Here is a 21,106-nt window from a genome sequence, read left to right as displayed (position 1 = left end):
GAGACCCTGGCTCAAAAAAAAAAAAAGTTTTTGTGCAATTCTAACATGGGGCTTTGAAAATAAACTTATGGCTGGGGATATAGCTCAATGGCACAAGTGCCTGCCTGGCAAGTGTAAGGTCCTGAGTTTGATTCCTGGTATTAAAAAAAAAAAAAGTCTGTTACCTGAAAATAAACTCATGGAGGAGTTACACCTTTTGTTTATTGCGTATTTCTTGGGTCTAGTGTACTGCCTGGCACATACTATTGGGCACTTCCATTTTTCAGATGAATAAATTATAGTAGAAATTAGAATGGGTGATACAGGAAAAAAAACAAACAAACTAAAATCTAAAGCAGGAATAAGAGCAAGACACATGTGACTTAAACAAAAAAAGCCAAGATACGGTCCCTTCAACAGATATGCATCTGAAAATAGACTGAACTACGCTTGCTTTAACATCAACAAATCATTAAGGCTCAAAGAAGACGAAGCCATTCTCTTTAGACCCTGTACAAACTCGCAGGGTTGGCAAGGAAAGAGGGAGTGCCGCCCGCGGGCCTCCTCATTACTACAGGTGTGGTTGGATGCATTGCTCTCTGTTTAAGTAATGTCTTACTTCAAGGGCCTCACAGACATTATCTCATTTCACCTTCCTGACAGATACCCTGGTGGGGGATAGGAAGGGAGAATGATTTAAAATTAGTTGGAAAAGAAAATGAATCCTTAAACCTTTCTGCTGAAATATGGAAGGATCTAAAATGTATATATTCTCTACTCTCCCCAGGCCGTAGGAATAAAAATGGATTTTTATCTTCTGGAGAAAAGTGTTCAGAAGCATGTTTAGAAAATTTATTCACAGGGGTGGGACCCCTTTAAAAGTTTATGGAAATACTGCTATGAGGAGTTACCCCTGATGACAACATAGGCTAAGGAGGATTTATTATAAATATAACTGAATTCACCAACTGAACAGATGAAATTGTAGAATAAATCCTGAGAGAGCTTGCTCTTTTTATGTAAGTCTTTAAAAAAGTGAGATTGATTTTCAGCTTGCTGGGGTGTTTACAAAAGGATAGCTCTGGAGTTCAGATAATCTATTTGATGAATTTTCAAGACCCTTCCAGGAATAATTTCATTACTGTGACATAGCAAGTTTTACCTTGAACTTGAAACATTCCAGTGTCTTTCTTATGGAAATAGTCCACACTGCTGTTATCACCTTTATTCCACTGATTGGAAATTTTGTAGATGTTCTCACATACTCCAAATGCACAGCATTGGTAAGCATAAGGCATTTCTATGACCCTTTAAAAGGACAAAAACCAAAACAAAAAAACACACACATTTAAAGAGATCGGTCATTAAATACAGTGTTTGTTTTATTTTTTTCAGCAAATGACTCTACCTTGGGGTTTAACCTAAACAATCCAAAGTAAGTTGGGCATAAAGATGTTCATTATAGTGCTACATATAACAACAATGGAGTTATAATTATTACCACAAAATGTTGATAATTACTGAAGCTGCCTCATACAACTTCCATTATTCAAATGTTGGAAAATATTCATACTAATATGGTTAAAAATGACTGCTAGGAAAGTTATAGTAACATTGTGACATAATTTTAAGTGACTGAAATGTGATATAGCCGGGCGTAGTGGTATACGCCTGTAATCCCAGCACTCGGGAGGCTGCGGCAGGAGGATTGTTGCAAGTTTGAGGCCAGCCTAAGCTACAAAGTGAGCTCAACGCCAGCCTGAACTGCATAGCGAGACCCTGTCTCAAAAAGACAAAAATAAATAAATAAATAAAATGTGATATAAATGTCTATGAACACTTAGATTCTAATAATTAAAAATAAAATGAAATCGACAAAGAAAACACATAATATGTATTTTTCTTCTCTTCTTTTTTCTAAACTATCTTTTGAAGTTTTATTACTTTCATGCTTTTAAATGTACTGTATATAAAAAGTATTGTGGTTTAAAACACACACACATGTTTTTAAACATATTTACACATAAAAACTTTTATGATACTTCTTTATTGTAATAAGCATAACAAGTTTTAAAGAACGTTACTTCCTTAAATGTTAATTTACTATATTTTATTAGAATATATGCACAAGCTACATGACTTAGAAACTATCAACAGGAGTAGAACATTGTTATGATGTTATTTAATTACATGTCCCAGTTTATATCTCATGGGTCAGTGGTTTTCAAACTCTCTCCATGAACTCTGTTATTCTGGAAGACATCTTTGAGAAGGAAAGGAAATGTGGTCCGGAAGACACATTCTCCCACTTCAGGGGGTGGGGGACTTGAGGGCATGAAATGTAATTCAAAAGGGTCTCATGACCTCATAAATTTAGAAAACCACTGTAACATGTCTGTTATTTCACATGACCACAAATGTATCTTATTAGTTTTAATGACAAACTCACTTGAGTTCTGGAAAGTTTTCAGATGATATCAAGCTTTGTAAGGCATGATTTCCTGTTAATTTTAAGTGAGTTAAACCATGTAACCCAGTTACAGGAAAAGATGACAGAACGTTGGAGGATAGATCCCTGCAAAACATCAAACAACAATTGGCTTTTAGTCTCTGTTAGCATAAAACATTTATGTCAAGAAAAAGAAAAGCAACCTAAAGTTGATTAAACTACTCAGTAAACACTTCTAAGGGTCCTTCCTCTTAATGGTAAAAGTAACTACTTTTGTTTTAGTTCTTGATAACTTTTCTATTTAAAATCAGAATTGCAGGGGGAAAGTTTTAATTTCATCCAAACTGTTCTATATTTGGTTTCATTTTGCCAAATGGGGACACCCAAAATCAAAAGGAAGCTGCTACATTTATTTGAAAAGTGAGAGGAATCAGAAGTAAAAGTTTGGGGGATTATTTCCATCCTTCTCTCCTGAGGTTCTCTTGGATCAATTCCTTGTTTCTTTATTAAATAAGAAAGAGGAGGCCAAAGAAGAGCTGGAGAGAGGAAGAGGAAAAAAAGGGACAGGAAGGTTTTCTACTGGTCAAGATGGTGAACAATAAAATGAAAGCCCTTTAGAACCGAATTGATCTGATTCCATCCCACCTGGTTACTCAGCAAAAATGGTCAACTTTGCCTGATTAACCAGAACCTGCTGTCACTCAGATCTTCAATTATCCACTTAAAGGCCCACATAGCCCCGGGACACACCTCCCCAGCTCTGACAGAGCTCAGCTGTGGAGAACACCGAGGATGGGTGAACCGCACCATGAGTGTCTTCACTCAAAACACTTGTATTAACCAAGTGGCCCCCCAGTTATTAAAAACATGCCACAAACAAGTTATGAAATACTCACAGCTTTACTAAAGATGGCAACGTAGCAAATGCATTGGGGTGAATAATGGCAATTTTATTCCAAGCTAAATTCCTATTTAGAAAGAGAGAGAATTACATAAGCAATGAAGTCCACATGAGGGTTAATCAAATGCAGTCAGTCTTCTATCAAAATGTAATTCCCATTCAGATCAAGAACAGCTAGCTCACTGAACTGTGCTTCAGATAAAGATAAGGGTGAAAGATGATGAAAGACAGGATTTAGATTGACCTCATTAAAGTAATCACGGCAAAGTCATTTAGGAAGATGTTTTCAGTTTTATCCTCATCTTGTTAAAAGGTTGACTTTAATATGTCTGTAAAATTTTATTAGGGCTTTTCTAAAATTTGTGGGGATAGGAGAGTGGTAAGAGACAGTATTCTGAGGCTCTTCTGACAAACGAGTATATTTTAAATCCTAAAATGTCCTGATAAATAATGACGCTCAACCAAGAATTGGTGCACATCATCAAAATGTCAGCTCGTGAAAGACGCTTTCAATACCACTCCCAGGAAACAATATTAACAAGTAATTTCTTAAGCAGAATATGAATAAAATGGGGACAAACATATGTCAGAAATTAAGTCCTTTGATAGCAAAAAATGTACATTTTATGGAGAAATAAAATGCATTTGCCACACATAATGAAATGTAGACAGTTTAGTAGGAATAAAATCTTTTGGAAGAACTTCTGTGGATAATTAGAGATAAGGTCTATATTTAATTAATTTATTTATTTAGTTTTTTTGAGACAGTGTCTTGCTATGCTGTTCAGGCTGGCCTTGAGCTCACTTTGTAGCCCAGGCTGGCCTCAAGCTTGCAATGATCCTCCTGCCTCAGCCTCCTGAGTGCTGGGATTACAGGAGTGTGCCAAAACGCCCAGCTAAGAACGTCTATATTTTAAAAAGAACCATGAATTTTAAGGTTTTCATTTTTAAAAATGCCTAACAAACAAGGGTAACTAAGATGCAGGCATTAGAAAAAGTTGAATGTGATTAAAGTCAACTTTTCTCAGGAACTGAGTTTATGATATTGGGTCCCCGAGTTACCTTGAATAAATAAAATCCACAGAATATTCACATTTCATTTAAATGGTTTCTTAGGGACCTGTCCTCCTTGCTTGGAAGAAGCTGGGAGGTCTTTTCACTTTGGTCTCAGGACAGAAGATGGCAGTTAAGAAGGGGAGGAAAACCTGGAAGGTGGAAAGGTACAGTGTCCTCTGGGCTTCCATAGCAGAGCAAGGAGACTGTCTTCTATCAAGCCGCTCAGGGAGTGCACACCTGCTGAGGTGAGCAAGTAATATCATCTATCAAAATCTCACTGGCAGCTTTGAGAAGAATATATAAACCAGAGGTGAGCTTCACAGAGCAGAACATGGAATGTAGGCCACATTCTTCTGTGGGGCTTTCCAGTGGCTTGACTGGGTTTTAAGTATATATGAAAATGTGTATGTGTGAAGGATGCTAATGGCTTCCTAGTGTGTGAGCCCATGAGCCAGAATCTTCCCAGCAGCCCTGCAGGAGTCACTGTCCACTTTTCTGTGCTGCTGTGTTTGGTTTTCCAATGGAGGCCCCACAGGACAGAGCGGGAGTCTGGGCACTCATGGGCTGCTCCTTTGCTCTTTTGGAAGCACATCTTTGACATCAGCTGAACACCTCCTCAATCACTGCATACCTCTCCATGGTTAAGCTCTTTCTGTGTTCTGGAAATGCCACTCTCCTCCTGTCACTGTGATGCAGCTGGTTTGTGCACACCTATCCCTTGCCTGCTCCCTGCCCCACCTATATGGTGTCTCCTGTTTAAATCAAGTGGGGTGGATTCTATTTCCTGCCAGGACCATCACTGACATACTCTAAAAGGCTAGATACTTCTTCTAGCGATAATAACAACAACATTGTTACGTACTTCCTATGTGCCAGGAATAATTGTGAAATTTTTTTATACAGACTGTTTTATAACCCTCGACAAAACACTAAGAGGTAGATGTTACTATTATCCTCTCTTGATGAATGAGGGAAGGGGAACATATGTGTGAGAAATCGGATGCCCAAAGCCACAAATAATCTCAGGAACTGGATTCAAAATCAAGCACACTGGCTTCAGAGCGCCATGTTTGGATTCTTAGGTAAATAATGAGAGACCACTGTGCTTGACCCTGGTGATAAAAAGATAATGAAGTTCTTGTTTTGAGATGGGAAATGGTCCACCTGATGACAGTGCTGTTAAGTGCTGTAGCAGAGAATGTGCACAGTGCATCAAGAGGAGTAAGCCAAAAGACAGGCGGGGCTGTTCTTCTCGGATGACTAGGGGCATAGTCAGGGGCTGGAAGGAATTCGACAGGCAATGGGGACAGGACAAACAACGGCCTATGTACCGGTGGAGTGGGAATGCATGGAAGAGATACGAGACTGAACCAGGAACATGGGATAGGATTTTAAAAAGTGGTGCTGGGAAAAGTAGTCTTAATCCTAAAGACAGGAGGGGAATCAGAAAATTTCAGAAGCAGGGAAGTAATATCTATGCAAGAAAGATTGTTTGAAATCTCTTTGGAGAATGACGTAAATGGATAGAGGCAGTGGTAGGAGGATGGTGATTCTGAGGGCCTGTGGTAAACAATGGAGAGAATGGAGTTGGTAGAATCAGTTGAGTAAGTGTATGTGAGGTCAAAGGGTTTTTGTTTGTTTGTTTGTTTTTGAGACAGGGTCTCGCTGTGCAGTTCAGGCTGGCCTGCCTTGAGCTCACTTTGTAGCCCAGGCTGGTCTCGAACTTGCAACGATCCAACTGCCTCAGCCTCCTGAGTGCTGGAATTACAGGCGTGCGCCACCATGCCTGGCAAGTCAAAGGGGAGGGATTCAGAAAGATCCCCTCGCGGCCTTCACAGTCTGTGTTATTTCTTCTGCCAGCCTTAGAGAACAGCCTGTTGAAATAGAAATGACAGAGCTCAAATCTGCTAAAGAAGGTAGGTGACAAAAGTAGGTAATGTTTTAATATATTTCTTAAGAAGTAAAATAACAATGCAAATAAATTAAAGGAAAAGTTACAGAAAGGGTAAAACAACTAAGTTCAGAAGAAGTTGGTACTCAAGGTAAATTTTTGGAAAAAAGTGATTCTGTAAAGTAAATTTAAAATGGTTTAAGACATAGTATTATTTAATCAACTATTAAGAAATACTTTAGAAGTCAGTGAATAAAAAGGTTGCTAATAAATGTACTTCCATGTAAGCATTATGTCATCAACAACATTATATGTCACCATTCCACAAAATCACACTGAAATCCAATTTCAGCATATAAAAGTTTTTAAGTATTGTTTCCTAAACTGATGTGACTAAGCTTTCTTTTTTAAAATTTAAAATTTATTTACCTAATTAATTTATTGTGGTGCTGGAGATCAAACCCAGGGCTTTGTGTACACTAGGCATAAATTTAAATTTCAAAAAATTTAATATAATTTCTTAATTTTGAAATATGCAATGTTTCCAGTAATAAAACAGAATAATAATGAATCTTAATTGCCTGAGGAACAGAAACGTTTTCTAGGACAGCTGTGCTCAAACCTTAGCGGACTCTGAAAATGCAGATATCCAGGCCCCATTCCAGAAACTCTCGCTCGTGAAGCAGGTGAGGGCCTGGAGGCAGCCTCTTTCATGGTCAAGAAGGGTGGTTCCTAAGTACCCGGAGACACGCGAGGCTCCACTCAACCGGGAGAGGAAAGCACGCAGGTTTGAATTTTATCACCATCCCGTTTTTGTTTGCGAGCTATTGCCTGCCATTCCTGGTTGTGGATAGTCTCACACTGTGTGGGCTTTTAAATAACTTGGTCTCCCTTCCTCTTCCACCAGTCAGCTGACTGGTGGAAAGCATAACTGCACATTTACTACTTTTAAGTTTACCCCTGCAAATTATGCGCAGCAAAATACTTGCCTTTTCATTGCAAATATATGCACAAAAGCCCAACAGTATACAATAAAAAGAAAATATCAGGGGCACCCTAAAAGAGAAAGGAGTGCTGTGTGTTGTGGCCGGTGCTAGGTGGCGATACTCACAGAGATCGGAGGCTCAGCAACTGCTGGAAAGTGTCCACTTTAACTTCATAGATTTCATTATGTCTGAGGTCACTGAAATGACAGAGTTTCAAAGATTGATTTCAAAGTCATTGGTTCCAAAGATTGCAGACTTTAGAGGAGTTTTACGAGTTTTACAGGGAAATCCCCTGCCCTCAATCAAAGAAACACACGGTAGGACTAACAAGTGACTGGTTTTTGTTTAAAAAACATTGCTGCATGCCTGTAATCCCAGCACTCAGGAGGCTGAGGCAGGAGGATTATTGCAGGTTTGAGGCCAGCCTGGGCTACAAAGTAACCTCAAGGCCAGCCTGAACTGCATAGCGAGACCCTGTCTCAAAAAGACAAAAAGAAAAAAACAAACAAACAAAAAATTGCAATTTATAAACTTAAATAAGTAGTCCCTGTTTTTCAAATCAGCAAGTTCTCCTAGAAGTATATAAAACCATGTTCTAAACATGCCATCATCTTTCAAAAGATTTGGGACTCCTCTACTGGCATGTCAAATCTTCACCTTTTAAAACATGGATTTGTCTGGGCGTGGTGGAGCACGCGTATAATTCCTGCACTTGGGAGGCTGAGGCAGGAGGATTGCAGAGAGTTTAAGGCTAGGCTGGGCTACAAAGTGAGTTTAATGCCAGCCTGAACTGCAAGTGAAATCATGTCTCAAAAAGACCAAAAAAAAAAGACAAAAAAAAAAAAAGAAAAAATCCAAAAAATGAAAACATGAATTTGCTTAGTTTATCTTTTTTAATCACCCAAAGGCTTTCAGAGAAAATGAAGCACAGAAAGATAGATGGTTAATGTTGTTTTGATAAAAACGTACGATTATAAAGCAATAAGGTTGATGTTTTGTGAGAGAGGCAGTTTTAAGGCGATAATTCCAAAATGTTCCATGCATAAGCAACGTCTATGGCAACTTAAATATGGCAAACGTGGTAATTCCTCTAAAGATGACTACTGTGAAACAAACACACAAAGCCATGTCCCCCTATATTAAAAAATATCACCACTTATTGATATGTGAGTTTGTTGTAGTTGCAAAAGAAGAAAAATTTCAGAGCTCAGACAAACCCGGTTCACTGTTACGCTGAGTCAGGGGAAAAAGATACATTGGAAGCATTTTACTTACAGTATAGCAGGAGGCAGGAAATAATACTGTCTGCTCTCCAACTCTCTAGCCCCCCTCCACAGTCACTCCTTATGTGTGTAAGAAGGAAAACATCAAGTGTCTGGCCAGTAAGCCATGAAACCAGTGAGAAGAAACCAGTGACCTGGAGAAAGGTATTCGGGCTCTTGCTTTTCGCTAGCTTACTTTGAGACACAAAGACACGTACATTTTCTGAAGCTTCTGGCAAGCTGAAAATCTGGGCAAATCTTCTACTAGGTTGTAAGACAGGTCCCTGAAAAACAGAAGGTGAAAAAACATACTATGTAACATTACATTGTAAGGAATGATGTTACATAGTAAGGAATGGTGTCTGTCTCTTTTTCTTCCAAGCCATTATACCCTCCAAACCCTGACTGGATATTTCCACAGCCCTGATATGGATCAGGTAGTCACAGGCATTATTGGATTAAGCAACAGGTTTGAATGTTTACTGAAACGCAACCATTATAATTCTTTAATTGATTTAAATAATTTAATGAATTTCTTCATATTTTGTCAGTGACGATTTACGATGTTCTAGCTATTATCTTACTGCAATGATTATGCTTCTGTCAGTAAAAACTGCTCCATCTCTATAATTAAGACGAAGTCATTCTTGGTTCTTTTCTAATCAACTTAAAACAAAATCCAGCAATTCAAAACATAGCAGTAACTTTGAAATCAATCACTATAAAGGGGTAAAAAGTCTAAGAAAGTCCTCAGCTAAAGCTCAACAAATTACAGAATAACAAAGACATCTGGACATATTTATAGGATAATATAACTAATCTAAAACAAGCCATGGTAATTTCCAGAATGTTAGAATAACTGGTAGATAAAGTAACATAGATATATTTTTTAAAAACCTTGTCTCATGTTTTAAAAGTTATCAGCGAATCAACTAACACATTTTCATGCCTGATTCTGATTCTTAAAACCAGATCACCATTAAACAACTGAGAAATCCAGTCTTCTAAAAGTCTTAAACTTTTTTCATTCTTATAATTGTTTGCTTCGTTCTACATTTATTAAGTAAATGATATTTATTTTGAAGTAGAGTTTAGTTCCTATACATGTGTTGAATGAAGCTGTTCAGAGATACAAATTTGTGGTTTATGATAGAGATTTTAAATATCACTCCCCAAAGCAAAAAACAAACATGCAAGACTCCACAATTATAAAATAATACACTTGGCTAAAATGTGGCATGCATTTTTAAAAAGTAGTGAATGTATTAAGATGGACACACATGTTATAAAAAAGGATGGTAATGATTTGGTTCATTCATCTCTATAGGCTACATAGGGGGCAATCCTTTCCATGTGTACTTTGATAGAAAGCTACATAAAACCTTCTACCTAAAGACATTAGTGTTGCCTTCTACCTGCCTTCTACTTAATGATTTTCCACGGCTAACACTGATGAAGCACTTCTTACATAAAGGTATGATGTTTACAGCTGTCTTAAGTTACTTCATTTAATCCTGTGGCTACCTTATGGGAAAGACATTATGATTATCCCCATATAGTAAGAAATGAGTGACCTAAGATTACCCGCTACCACGTAGGGAAAGTCACACACCTGGAATGGTGTGCCAGGTAATCTCCACAAAGGGGAGGCAACTACTAAAGCATTGATGTCTTAGGCAGTTCCTTCCTCACATGAGAGGATACCAGTTTTCCCCACCTTTCAGGAATATTGAGAACAAATAAATATTATAGGTTAAAGTGCTTTGGAAATGCTATTTATCATTAATGTGTCTGTTTTCTTTCAGTCCTTTCAAGTTTCCATGTAAAGAAATAGTATCTTAAGAATAATAATAAAAGAAAGTGAGAAAGGTGAATTAACAGTAAGAGTTTATGAAAAAAAAAAAAAAAAGAGTTTATGATGTCCCAGATGTGCTGTTATAAGGGTTTGGCATATAGTCATTTAATCCTGATGATGGACCTCTGAAGGAAGTGCTATTTCTTCATCTTATGGATTGGGAAACCGAGCCTCAAAGAGATAGTGACTTGTTCAATATACTGTGCTGATACATAGGAATCCTGGAGTTGAACAGAAAATCAGGCTTTTGATCAGTTGACTTCAGTTCATGCAGTTCTGGACCTGGTGGTTTACTATTCACCATGTAACAAAATGGAGGCACATGTGAGTCAAAGCACAATTCTAAGATGGCCCCCAAATTTCCACTTCCTGTTGTACACATACTTCTCCCAGTTATTCCATCTAACTGGCTATATTTAAATTCAAACTCTGCTACCTTCTTGTGGTATGACTGACAAATTTACTTAACTTCACTAGTTCTCAGCTTTCTTAACTACGCCCACACCTTTTAGGGTGGTGTGACGTAAACAAGAGGAGACTCGTTCTATTACTCCTTCCTGAATACATGAGTGGCTGACTCCGAGCCTGCCACAAAGTTACTGTACTGCCATGTCACTGAGTACCTAGGGTCCCCAGTGGTGTGGCAGCATAGAGCTGAGGGGAAGGCAGAACCATGTGTGGCAGACATTCTACATTACTTAACACATGTAGTGCTGCTTGCTTTTCCGCTGCTGAGTAAAGCCGATGGTAAAATTACAGGCGTTCAGCTGTGACAGGTGTCTGTGATGTGAGGGCAGAGGCACAGCAAGGGACTAAGGGCCCTGTCATCAAGTCCCAATAGTGCTTACAGGGATGTGGTATCATGAGTGGAAGCTGAGGGAGAAGCTGAAACTAGGTCCAATCAAAGCTCTTCAAATCCCTATATGCTGCTTTCCATAGAACATGGGAAAGGCAGGAAAATAAGCCCTCAGTCAACAGAAACAACATACGCAAGCTGTTCAACCATCAGATAAAACATTAGCACATAGTGCCCTCAGCTATACCAGAAGAATATTTGGTCACCTTTATCAAGGTTTGTGCCAGTTTGATAACTCAATTCTTACTTTGGCATTCATCTTGGGTTGTTGATCCATTATGTTATTTTGTTCTGCTCTGCAAAGCCTTAAAAAAGGAAATGAAATTACTTTGGCTTATTCGTATCCACTTTCTGAAAGGAAACGTGTGCCAACTGGAGCTCTATGGGGGCGCTGTGCTTGGAAGCAAAGGGTATGTGTCCATTGTTCCCCAGGGTCATGGCAGAGAGCTCGGGCCAAAGGGGGCAGCAAAGGAGGCCTGACTTCCTGGAGACCTGCAAGGAAAGCACTTTCTCCCTTTTTAAAGGATTATTGAAATACTGTCTTCCATTTTCCTTTTAAATGGAAGTCGTCTGTTTACACAACATTATTGCCTTACTGATACGCACAGTACTTGGAGATTAGGTAACTGATCACAGACGGTTTGAGGAAGAGATGAGATTTGTGCTCCAGTTAAAGTCCTGTCAAAACACAAACCAGACATCATTCTTTTATTCCTGCTTCGCACAGTGACATATTTTGACTCACTGATGTTAAAGCTGATCAGGCTCCAAGGTTAGTTTATATTCTGGGGAAAGTTAAGAGCCTACTTGTGTACTTACAGACTCTCCAAGTTGGCAGTTCCAGTTAAGTCAGGAAATTCAGTTATTTGTGAAGCACCATTCAAAGTCCTAGGAGGAGGAGTATGTAAATATTACTGGAAGAAGATTCTAGAAAGGGGTAATTTAAATTGGCATTTTCAGAGTAGGGAATATTCTTTTGGTCTTTACACCAGTCCTGCAGGGTGGGAGAACTGTGCTCTAGAAGAGACACAGGTACTTACAGTGTTCTTAGTTCAGGTAAATGCTGAAAAGCAGATCTTCCAACAAATTGGATGGGGTTCTCATAAAAATGTCTGAAAAAAAATCCAAATACCAATGTCTTATTATGAAATTTGAATGAATATCTGTTCAAAATTTCAATACACTAAATATATTTAGGTAATTTTGATTCTACTATATTAAACACCATTCCTGATTATTTGGCTCCAGGCAAACCTTGCAAGTATTTTGATTCACATTATGAGACTTTTGGTAAGAAACTCATAGTATACAAAATTTATAATTTCTGATAGTAAGGCAGATATGAATGGTAGTTACTTAAATAAAAAAACAAGTGAATTGACTATATTTAAAATCTTCTTCTGAGCCAGGTGTGATGGCCCATGCCTGTAAGGACAGTCACTGTGAGTTTGAGGCCAGGCTGGACTACATAGCGAGTTCACGCCTAGCCTGAACTACCTAGAGAGACTTTGACTTAAAAATTTTTTTTCTGCCTTCAACGTCTGTAGAATATTCATTGAAGGGCAAAGAGGTAATTTCTGGTGCTAGTAATTGTTATTATTAAAGAAAATAAAATTAATCTACTGGAGGTTTTACCTTCCAGTCAAATATTACATAATATCCATACGAGTCTTTTAAAATTATTTGAGAAGTAATGAGTTACTTAGAGTTTTTCTCACATTAGAATTTTCTTGAATTAGTTATTGCTCTATCAGGAGAGACAGTACTAGAGCTTATAGCCTATTTTATTTTGCAGATGTTTTCAAGGTAGGTGAAATGTATTTGAATTCCCTGGTCAGTGGAGTCCCTCACACACCTCTTAACGGAAGCACCCTGCTAGTTTAATTAAATTTAACAAATTCATGGAGTTTTACTATGCTTATAGTAGGAAGGTAGATATTAAGAGTATTTAAAGACTTATTTATTGAACAAACTGTCATTGGTTATCTACTTTGCCCCTGGCATTACGCTAGATATTAGGAGTGTGATTTTCTTTTTTTGTTTTGTATTTTTATCTTTTTGAGACAGGGTCTTGCTGTGCAGTTCAGGTTAGCGTTGAGCTCACTTTGTAGCCCAGGCTGGTCTTGAACTCACAGTGATCCTCCTACCTCAGCCTCCTGAGTGCTGGGATTATAGGCATGAGCCACCACGCCCAGCCGGATATTAGGAGTATGAAGAATGATAAATTGTTCCAGCTCTAAAGGAGCTAGGAATCAGTTGGGATTAAACAAACAAATAACAGCATACAACCTTCTATTTGACAGAGCAGTTCTACATCTATTTCACCTGGCCCATGCAGCAATTTTGACACATAGTGTAAGGATATTTCCTTTTGGAGGAGAAAATTTCCCAGGTTAGATACCTGGGAAAGCTCCTTACCCCAGATCCTCAATCTTTGTACTTGTTAAACTGAGATAATAATTCTTAGTTGTAGGATTCATGTAAGAATTAAAACAGCTACTATGTGTGCAACATCTATCACAGTTCCTGGAAAATAGTTATTGCACAATAAACCTAGGTCCTTTTCTGTCCTCTTACTCTTTGATCCTTTCTTTTCCCTTAGACAGAGAGTGATCAAAAGAGCTGGAACTGCAATATATACTTTACGATTTAAAAATGGGATTTTCTTCATCATGTCACATTATCCTTTGCTGTACCATATGCTTACAGGAATCTGATTGTGCTCATATCCATGTACAAATGCATGAGCACTGGGCCAGTATGAATGTACATACTTGCGTGCATAAGGGAGAAATATTGCCAATACCACTAAGGAGTTCTGTGGCTGTCAGGAGAGAATTGTCTCATATGTTCAGGGGAGATTAAGAAAAACCTCCAGAAATGGAATTTAAAATGGACCTACAGGACAGAATTTCAACCAGCACAGTGAGGGGACAGAATCACAGGCACAAAGGAAATTAACAGCTTCTTTCTATGAACATAGCTTAGTTGATCTGATTTAGGACCCTGTGGCAGTAGATGGAGACCAGCCTCCTCCACTGGTAACAGACTGAGAAGTAACAGCTGGCAGAAGGGCATGAAAAGAGGGTGTGGATAGGATGGGAGGTGCAGAGGTGGCTGACAGGACACCAAGGTATGAACAGAGGTGGGGGCGTGTAGGAAGGGGCTGGTAGTGATGAGTTGGAGATGAAAGCAGGAGCACAGAGAGGAGAGTTCCAGAAATAAAATGGCCAACACTATGGAAAAGTGGATGGAAGGTCAAATATCTGTGAAGGGCCCTTAGCCTACCTCAGGACCTATGAGCATGTCAAGAGTGATTAAGCCAGAGGTAGCAGAGGAAGTGGAGCAAAGGTGATGCAATCTGCCAACCTCTTAATAGGTAAATACTCTGTAAGGAAGACTAACGTTTATTGGTCAGTACACTTTAGGCAGTTAGTTTGTCAAAATATTGCCAGAGCATTTCAGAAACGATGATTGTTTCTGTTTGTTCATCCACAACAAATGCCACATGGTTCCAGAAAACCTTTTGATCTATTGGCACAGGACAAACATCTGCCAAGAAGTGCCCGTAATGTTCAAAAGTTGTCCTTACTCTTCTGTCTATTTGAGACTTCTCACCACTGGCCCAGGGCCCGTCCTGCGCTGCAGCCCTACCTTGGTCAGGCATCTGTCCTTTAACTGCGTCAGCCTGAGCAGTATAGTTTTTATTTCTCTCTATGTCTATCATCAATCAGTCCGTGTTAAATGTAAAACAGAGATTTAGATATACTTTGTAGTTATAACTATTTTATTATTATTTCATGGTCTAAAAATCCTCAGCTACTCCTTTTTAGAACATATGACTTTTCTAGAATGACAGCCTAGTTTGTAAAAATGTGACTACTCAATGCACGGCTTGGTTATGAATAGACAGAGATTTACCATAAAACACTATTCCTCCCACCCTACCCCACCCCAGTTTGGGCAGGTGTCTATTGTTTGTAAAGATCCCTCTTTGTAAAAGATAATTTCTATTTCTGAGTTGAAATCCTGAATGACAGTGTGGCCTTCATGTTGATGATCTAAAATTCAGTTTATTTCTTAGAAAACAAAGATAACTATAAGAATTTACAAACTTAGTTGTGAAATGCAACAAGACATCTGAAAATACCAGGCATAATGCAATATACATTGTAGATCCTAAAAAAATGTTCTAAAAATATTTATTCAGTGTTCAGTTGAAACCTGCCAGAGAGCTCCATGTATGAGTCTCTGTACATATTATTACTATGGCTGAGGCAGAACTCAGGCAAATATAGAACACTCATTGCATTTGACGTTTATAAGTGCAATATACCCAATGTATCAGGGTGCACAAACCCCAAAACACTTTGGTTACTTACATTGTAATAAGAGAAGGGTTGCCTACAAATGCTTTCTCAGGTATTGACCTGATATTGTTGCTATGAAATCCTCTAGAAAGAGAGAAAAAAATGCATGGAAAATCATGTGTGGGGTAAAATTATATACTAGCCCTCCCCACCCCCTCACTGTGGTAATAATCAGCACCTTTAGTAACCAGAGGACAAAATTAAATTCCTCTCTCCTTAAAACTTTGGTATCCTCATTTACTCTCAAGGATAAGGACAAGGGATGGAGATTCTGTAGTTGTGCTTTGTGGAAATTTATGACCTAACACAATAAAAAAAACCCCATATGTTAATATCCAGTAGAGCCTGAGGAGTGGGAACTATCTTTGGAGAGAGGATCAGGACTACTCCTCCTTACTCCACTTGGAGCTGGAAGAGAAAATTGACTTAAGTTGAAGTAGAGATTTGAGTAATCTTCTTATGAGGACAAAATTTCCTAAGTCTGTAATAATAAACTGATTCTCATCTGTCAGGGTAACGCTGTCTGAATGGCATAGGACCAGAGTCAATGATCTCCGGGTCTTATGTGGAGGATGGCTGTATGAGATGCAATATACATTGTAGATCCCTGTCTTAGGGCTCCCTGACCCTGTACAATGAAGACCCTGCAATAGAGCCATGTGTGGCGTTTCCTGAGGCAGACTGCTGAAGGCTTTTTCATTTAAACAAGCTCCCCTGTCCACCTTCTTTGGCTGTGTGTCTTATTTCTTTTTTTTTTTTTTTTTTTTCTCCGGTACCAGGAACCGAACTCACGACCTTGCACTTGCCAGGCAGGCGCTTTTGCCGCTGAGCTAAATCCCCAGCCCCTGTGTGTCTTATTTCTCACTGCCAGGGGAATAAGCTCCTAGGTTTATTTTCCTTTGTAAGTGTTAGAACATTACCTCTCTATGTTATTCATTTTGTTTCACTACAAAGAAAAGCTAAGTAATTTTATCATCCATAAGATATACCTGTAACTTAATGGCTGAAAGTTAGCTTTCTCTTAGTAAACTTGCGTTTTGAAAAATTAAGTAAGACTCACACAGCATTGAAGGAATATAGTGAATAATGAAATTTATATAAAGTTATCTAGCATTACACAAAGCACATACAACTCCATTCATTCAGTTCTACATTATGCAAACTAGAAAAGTTCAGATTGTTACAAATGCTCAGCAATAACAGAATTTAGTTCTAGTTCCACAATCTGTAAAGGACATACATGTTAGGGGCATATGTATGCTTTAGATAAACAGACAAGAATATGGCTTAAGGAAACATGAAGTATCTTTAAACACAGGTAGATGACTAATCCATCACAAATTAAAACTCTGATATTTACTGGTAATAATCAATTAAAATATATTTCAAGTACATTTTTTAACATATGGATATTAACATACAGATTTTAATTTTATATTTAATTAAAATATATTTCAAGTACACTTATGTAAGCTTTAAAATTTTTCCTATAAGTCAAATTATGTACAACCATCACACATATGTTCAAAATAAATTCACAAAGAGTAAAGTTCTTCTACTGTCCTAACTACTTACAGTTCCTTAAGGTTGGAGAGTGTCCTGATTGCAATGGGAAATTCATCGAGGTTATTGTAATTTAAATCTCTGAAAATGAGCAAATAGTATTTTCAATTAAAAACTCACATATATAAAGTATACAGTAAGATAACATGCTATTCCAATGGAACCATATCACCCATGAAAGCTCTACTTCCTCTTCTTTATGGAGAGGTTTTCTTGGCTTGCTTACCACCAACACTCCAGAAGCATTTGCATTAAAATGATCACTACACTGATTAGGAGAAATTTCAGAGTCAAAGTTCAATGGCCCTGGTGCATTTAAAACAGGGAGGGACATGCAGTTAACTTCCAAGTAGGAGGGACGCTTGCTTGGGGAGGTATTGACCACTTGCTGGTCGAGCTCTTCATCTGAATTTGGTTCACTGTACGGCCAGCTTGTGTTTGCATTCCTGAGGCTCCTGGACTACATCCCTTTTTTGGTTGTCTCCTTCCCTTCTTGGAGATAGGATATCTTAGAGGGCCGCATTTTTCCTGACTCCTGTGGAGAACCTGCATGTCTCTCAGTCTGAAGTCCAGAATCAGACTTGCTTCTGGAGAGGTTTATGTGACACAGGGTACTCTTAGGAAGCACATCTGGTCTAGCATTTTCTCAAATCAAAAAATGGTTCACATCAGATGATGTTTTCTCTGAGGCAAAGTTCTATATTATCCCTGCATACACACACAGAAAGGAGGGCCAGACAATCTCCAATCATTAATTTTTCTGTCTGTTATGACACAAATGGCTTTTCAAATGCTATTACTCCCCATTATATTTACAACTTCATATGAAAAAGTAATTGCCTCCTGTTCTCTGGGAATGGTGGATTTTCCAGATGATGCAGAAAAATCTTTCGGTCAGGCAATCAGATATGGTTAGATTCTCCTCTCTGGAAAAGGAATTGTCATTTAAGGATGATAATTTGACTGCGTTAAACATGAATCAAAATTCCTACTTGTCTGACACAAGCCATCTTTAAGATATACCTCAGGCAGGAAATTCATGACTTTTGTGGACATAAATTTTCTTCCTGTTTGTAAATCTCTCCAGATGCTCTGTTCTGATTAAATGAGGATTGGACCCTTATAAATTACTTGGATTTCTAGTGAGGGAAAGGAAGAGGTTGGAAATAACCAATTTACTGATCCCCTGTAGCTCTGGGCAAGATGGAGGGAGACAAGGCACACAGGAATTTTACCCTAAATATTTTGCCTTGTGGTGTTTATATGCAAGCCTGGGTCACTGATGGTGAAGCTTTCAGAGACAAATGCCCAAACTGCAACCCAAACCCACTTATTTATCGTGAAGTGCCAACACTGCAATTAAACCTGAATACTGAGGTTTTAGTTTAGAAAAAAACCCAACTCGTACCTGAACATCTTTTGTCTTTAAAAAAAAATAACACATGGCCATAGGTCTCTTACCACTGGCCCAGGTCCTTATCTAGGATTGGGGAAAAAACTATTTATGGAAATATCCAAAGCCCATGTTTTTTGTTGTTATTCTTTCTATTGTCCTTTTGAAAGGACTGGAAGGAGATTTCACTTGTTGAAATCCTGCACTCCAACCCTGGGCTAGATGGAGAATTCTTATTTTTCCTAGCTGCTGATAGAAACTGTTCACCTAGGCCATTAAGTTGACATCAAGATTTTGCCTAGACAAGTTCATCTTACACCCATGAGGAAACAGAGGGACTTAAGGAACACTGCGCTGATCCACATCAAGGCCAGCATCATATGGTCTCTCCGGCAGTTACTGACCCCAGACTTAGAAGATAAATTGACCATGTGCAAACTGCTAAGCCCTGTATGTAAACGGACAATGGTTGTCAAGCATGGGAGAAGTGAATTTTGGTGTTCTGCTTCTGCAGTCCGGGTAAGGCCAGTATTGCAGATCTGGTGGCCTTGTCAATCTATTGTACTTGAGTATTAAAAATGTCGGGATGGGGATGAGGGTATCCCTACAACCACCCTCCTCTCTGAGCATACTCAGGACTGTCATTGCATATCATTCTACCTTCACTCTATCTATTCCACTCAACAGGGCAACGAAGGTAGCTCCTTCCCTGGGGAAAGCTGAAGACCCTGGTGTGACTCAGGAGAACGATCCTGAGTCAGGCCCTGAGAGAAGGTCTAGTTAGCTGGACTCATTTTTGTCATCTGTACCAACTAAGAACTGAACTTTTGATCTATTTTTTGGAAGTAGCATCTGAAGGTAAACACTGATTTCAGAATCAGACTAGAGAAGGAAACAAATCCCAATTATGCTGCTGATCGTATATGTAATTTTTTTGTTTTTGTTTTTTTGTACTGGGAATCGAGCTCAGGACCTTACACTTGCCAGGCAGGTGCTGTGCCACTGAGTTATATCCCCAGCCCCAGATATGTCATATTGACAGAATCACTTACTCTCACTAGAGCCTATCATAGAATAGTAACATTCACTTTTCAAAGTTCATAAAATTATTGGAACAATGTATGCTATGTCCTAGCGCAATAGCTAGGAAATGGAAATAACCAATAAATGATAGTTATTATCACTTTTTAGTGCTTTGAATTCCTTAGCATATGCTCTATTTCCTAATGAAATGACTATTTACCTCAGATTGGAGACTCAGGCATTTGCCTGGTCCCCATCTTCTCATTCAGCAAGGGGGACCAAGCTCATGAATCCTGAGCCCGAGTAACAATATGCAATTGATCCTTGGCACAGAATACACAAACATAAGCAAACGGTCACTGCTCAGAAGACACGTCGTTTAACTTAAGAGATATGCTAACTAATTATCACTTTCATTAGTTTAAAAGAAAATCTCAGTTTCGTTGCTTAGCTCTGAGGGGTGTGTGTGTGTGTGTGTGTGTGTGTAGACAGAACCACTGTAAACATGTTTAAAGCTCAGGCAGTTAACCAAACCAAATAGAAAGTTTGGCTTTATGGCTGTTTTGATTCCTTCAGAATATTCATGAAAGCACTGAAAAAAAGGGAAACAAATAAAAGGTCACTCACAAAGTCTCTAGGCTGTGGAGCCCATCAAAGCATTTCTTTCCCAGGGAGTGAATTCTATTGTTATGGAGATGCCTGCAGGAGAACATTACCGACAGTCACAAGGCACTGCACACAGCAAATTTAGGCAAAACATTCTGACAGCTTAAATCCAGAGAAACTTATACTACAGAATATACTAATCATAGGAAATGAATAATTTTAAAAGTCTACATGCCTCATTCACTCATATCATAGATGATTCTATACTATGAATTTAGAAGACAATCATAATTGTACTTTTTAGGTTTGAGGCATCAGGGAGTGTGTAATAATCTGAACAACATGATTGATATAAGTAAAGTCAGGTTTTTCCATATATTTTTGAATATAATTTGTTCAGCATGACTAAAATATAGAAGGTTAAGTGAGATATTGACCATCATTGAGACACGGAAGCTAGAGGAAAGGCGACAGGTGTACTCAGCACATTTTCTATTAAAATCAAGGCTTATAATGGCCACATTCCCAGTGTTGGGCCACAGGTCAACAGGAAACAATTTCAGTTACAGGGAATGGTGACCAGATTTTTTGGCTGCCCAAGAAGATTAGTTATCTTGACACAGTATTAATGTGTATAATTATCATCTCTGGCTCAACTAGTAAGTCAGTTAGGCCAAAGCCACTGAGAACAGCTGTGTATACAACTGAAAACTGGATCAATTCCCAAAGGGATTTTGGAAAATGGGTTTAAGGGAGAGGGAGAAAAAGGATAGCTAATCTCTGTGAATACATTCCCTCTACTGGACAAAACAATGTTAAAACATATACCCAGTTTCTGGTAGGTCAACTGCATCATCTTTATATGTGAAATTCAGTATTGATACTTATTGATATCCCCCCAAACTTCTTTTCCTTT

General features: G+C 38.5%; 1 protein-coding gene across 1 annotated transcript in view; it reads right to left on the bottom strand.

Annotated features, from left to right (window-relative positions):
* Lgr5 (leucine-rich repeat containing G protein-coupled receptor 5) overlaps nucleotides 1–21,106 on the bottom strand; it is a 67,422-nt gene that overhangs the window by 4,429 nt on the left and 41,887 nt on the right. The window contains exons 5-15 of the mRNA XM_005374681.1: nucleotides 20,212–20,283; nucleotides 17,181–17,249; nucleotides 15,618–15,689; nucleotides 12,276–12,347; nucleotides 12,055–12,123; nucleotides 11,842–11,913; nucleotides 8,743–8,808; nucleotides 7,388–7,459; nucleotides 3,325–3,396; nucleotides 2,429–2,554; nucleotides 1,142–1,287 (exon numbers count right to left, since the gene is read on the bottom strand). Of these exons, the coding sequence (XP_005374738.1) occupies nucleotides 1,142–1,287; nucleotides 2,429–2,554; nucleotides 3,325–3,396; nucleotides 7,388–7,459; nucleotides 8,743–8,808; nucleotides 11,842–11,913; nucleotides 12,055–12,123; nucleotides 12,276–12,347; nucleotides 15,618–15,689; nucleotides 17,181–17,249; nucleotides 20,212–20,283 (908 nt within the window). The remainder of the gene's footprint in view (nucleotides 1–1,141; nucleotides 1,288–2,428; nucleotides 2,555–3,324; nucleotides 3,397–7,387; nucleotides 7,460–8,742; nucleotides 8,809–11,841; nucleotides 11,914–12,054; nucleotides 12,124–12,275; nucleotides 12,348–15,617; nucleotides 15,690–17,180; nucleotides 17,250–20,211; nucleotides 20,284–21,106) is intronic.

This window comes from Chinchilla lanigera, unplaced genomic scaffold (assembly GCF_000276665.1).
Source record: "Chinchilla lanigera isolate Chin_1 unplaced genomic scaffold, ChiLan1.0 scaffold00004, whole genome shotgun sequence".
In the NCBI taxonomy this organism is placed as follows: Eukaryota; Metazoa; Chordata; class Mammalia; order Rodentia; family Chinchillidae; genus Chinchilla; species Chinchilla lanigera.
Note: the sequence above shows the minus strand (reverse complement) of the source record. Positions and strands in the feature narration are given on the sequence as shown.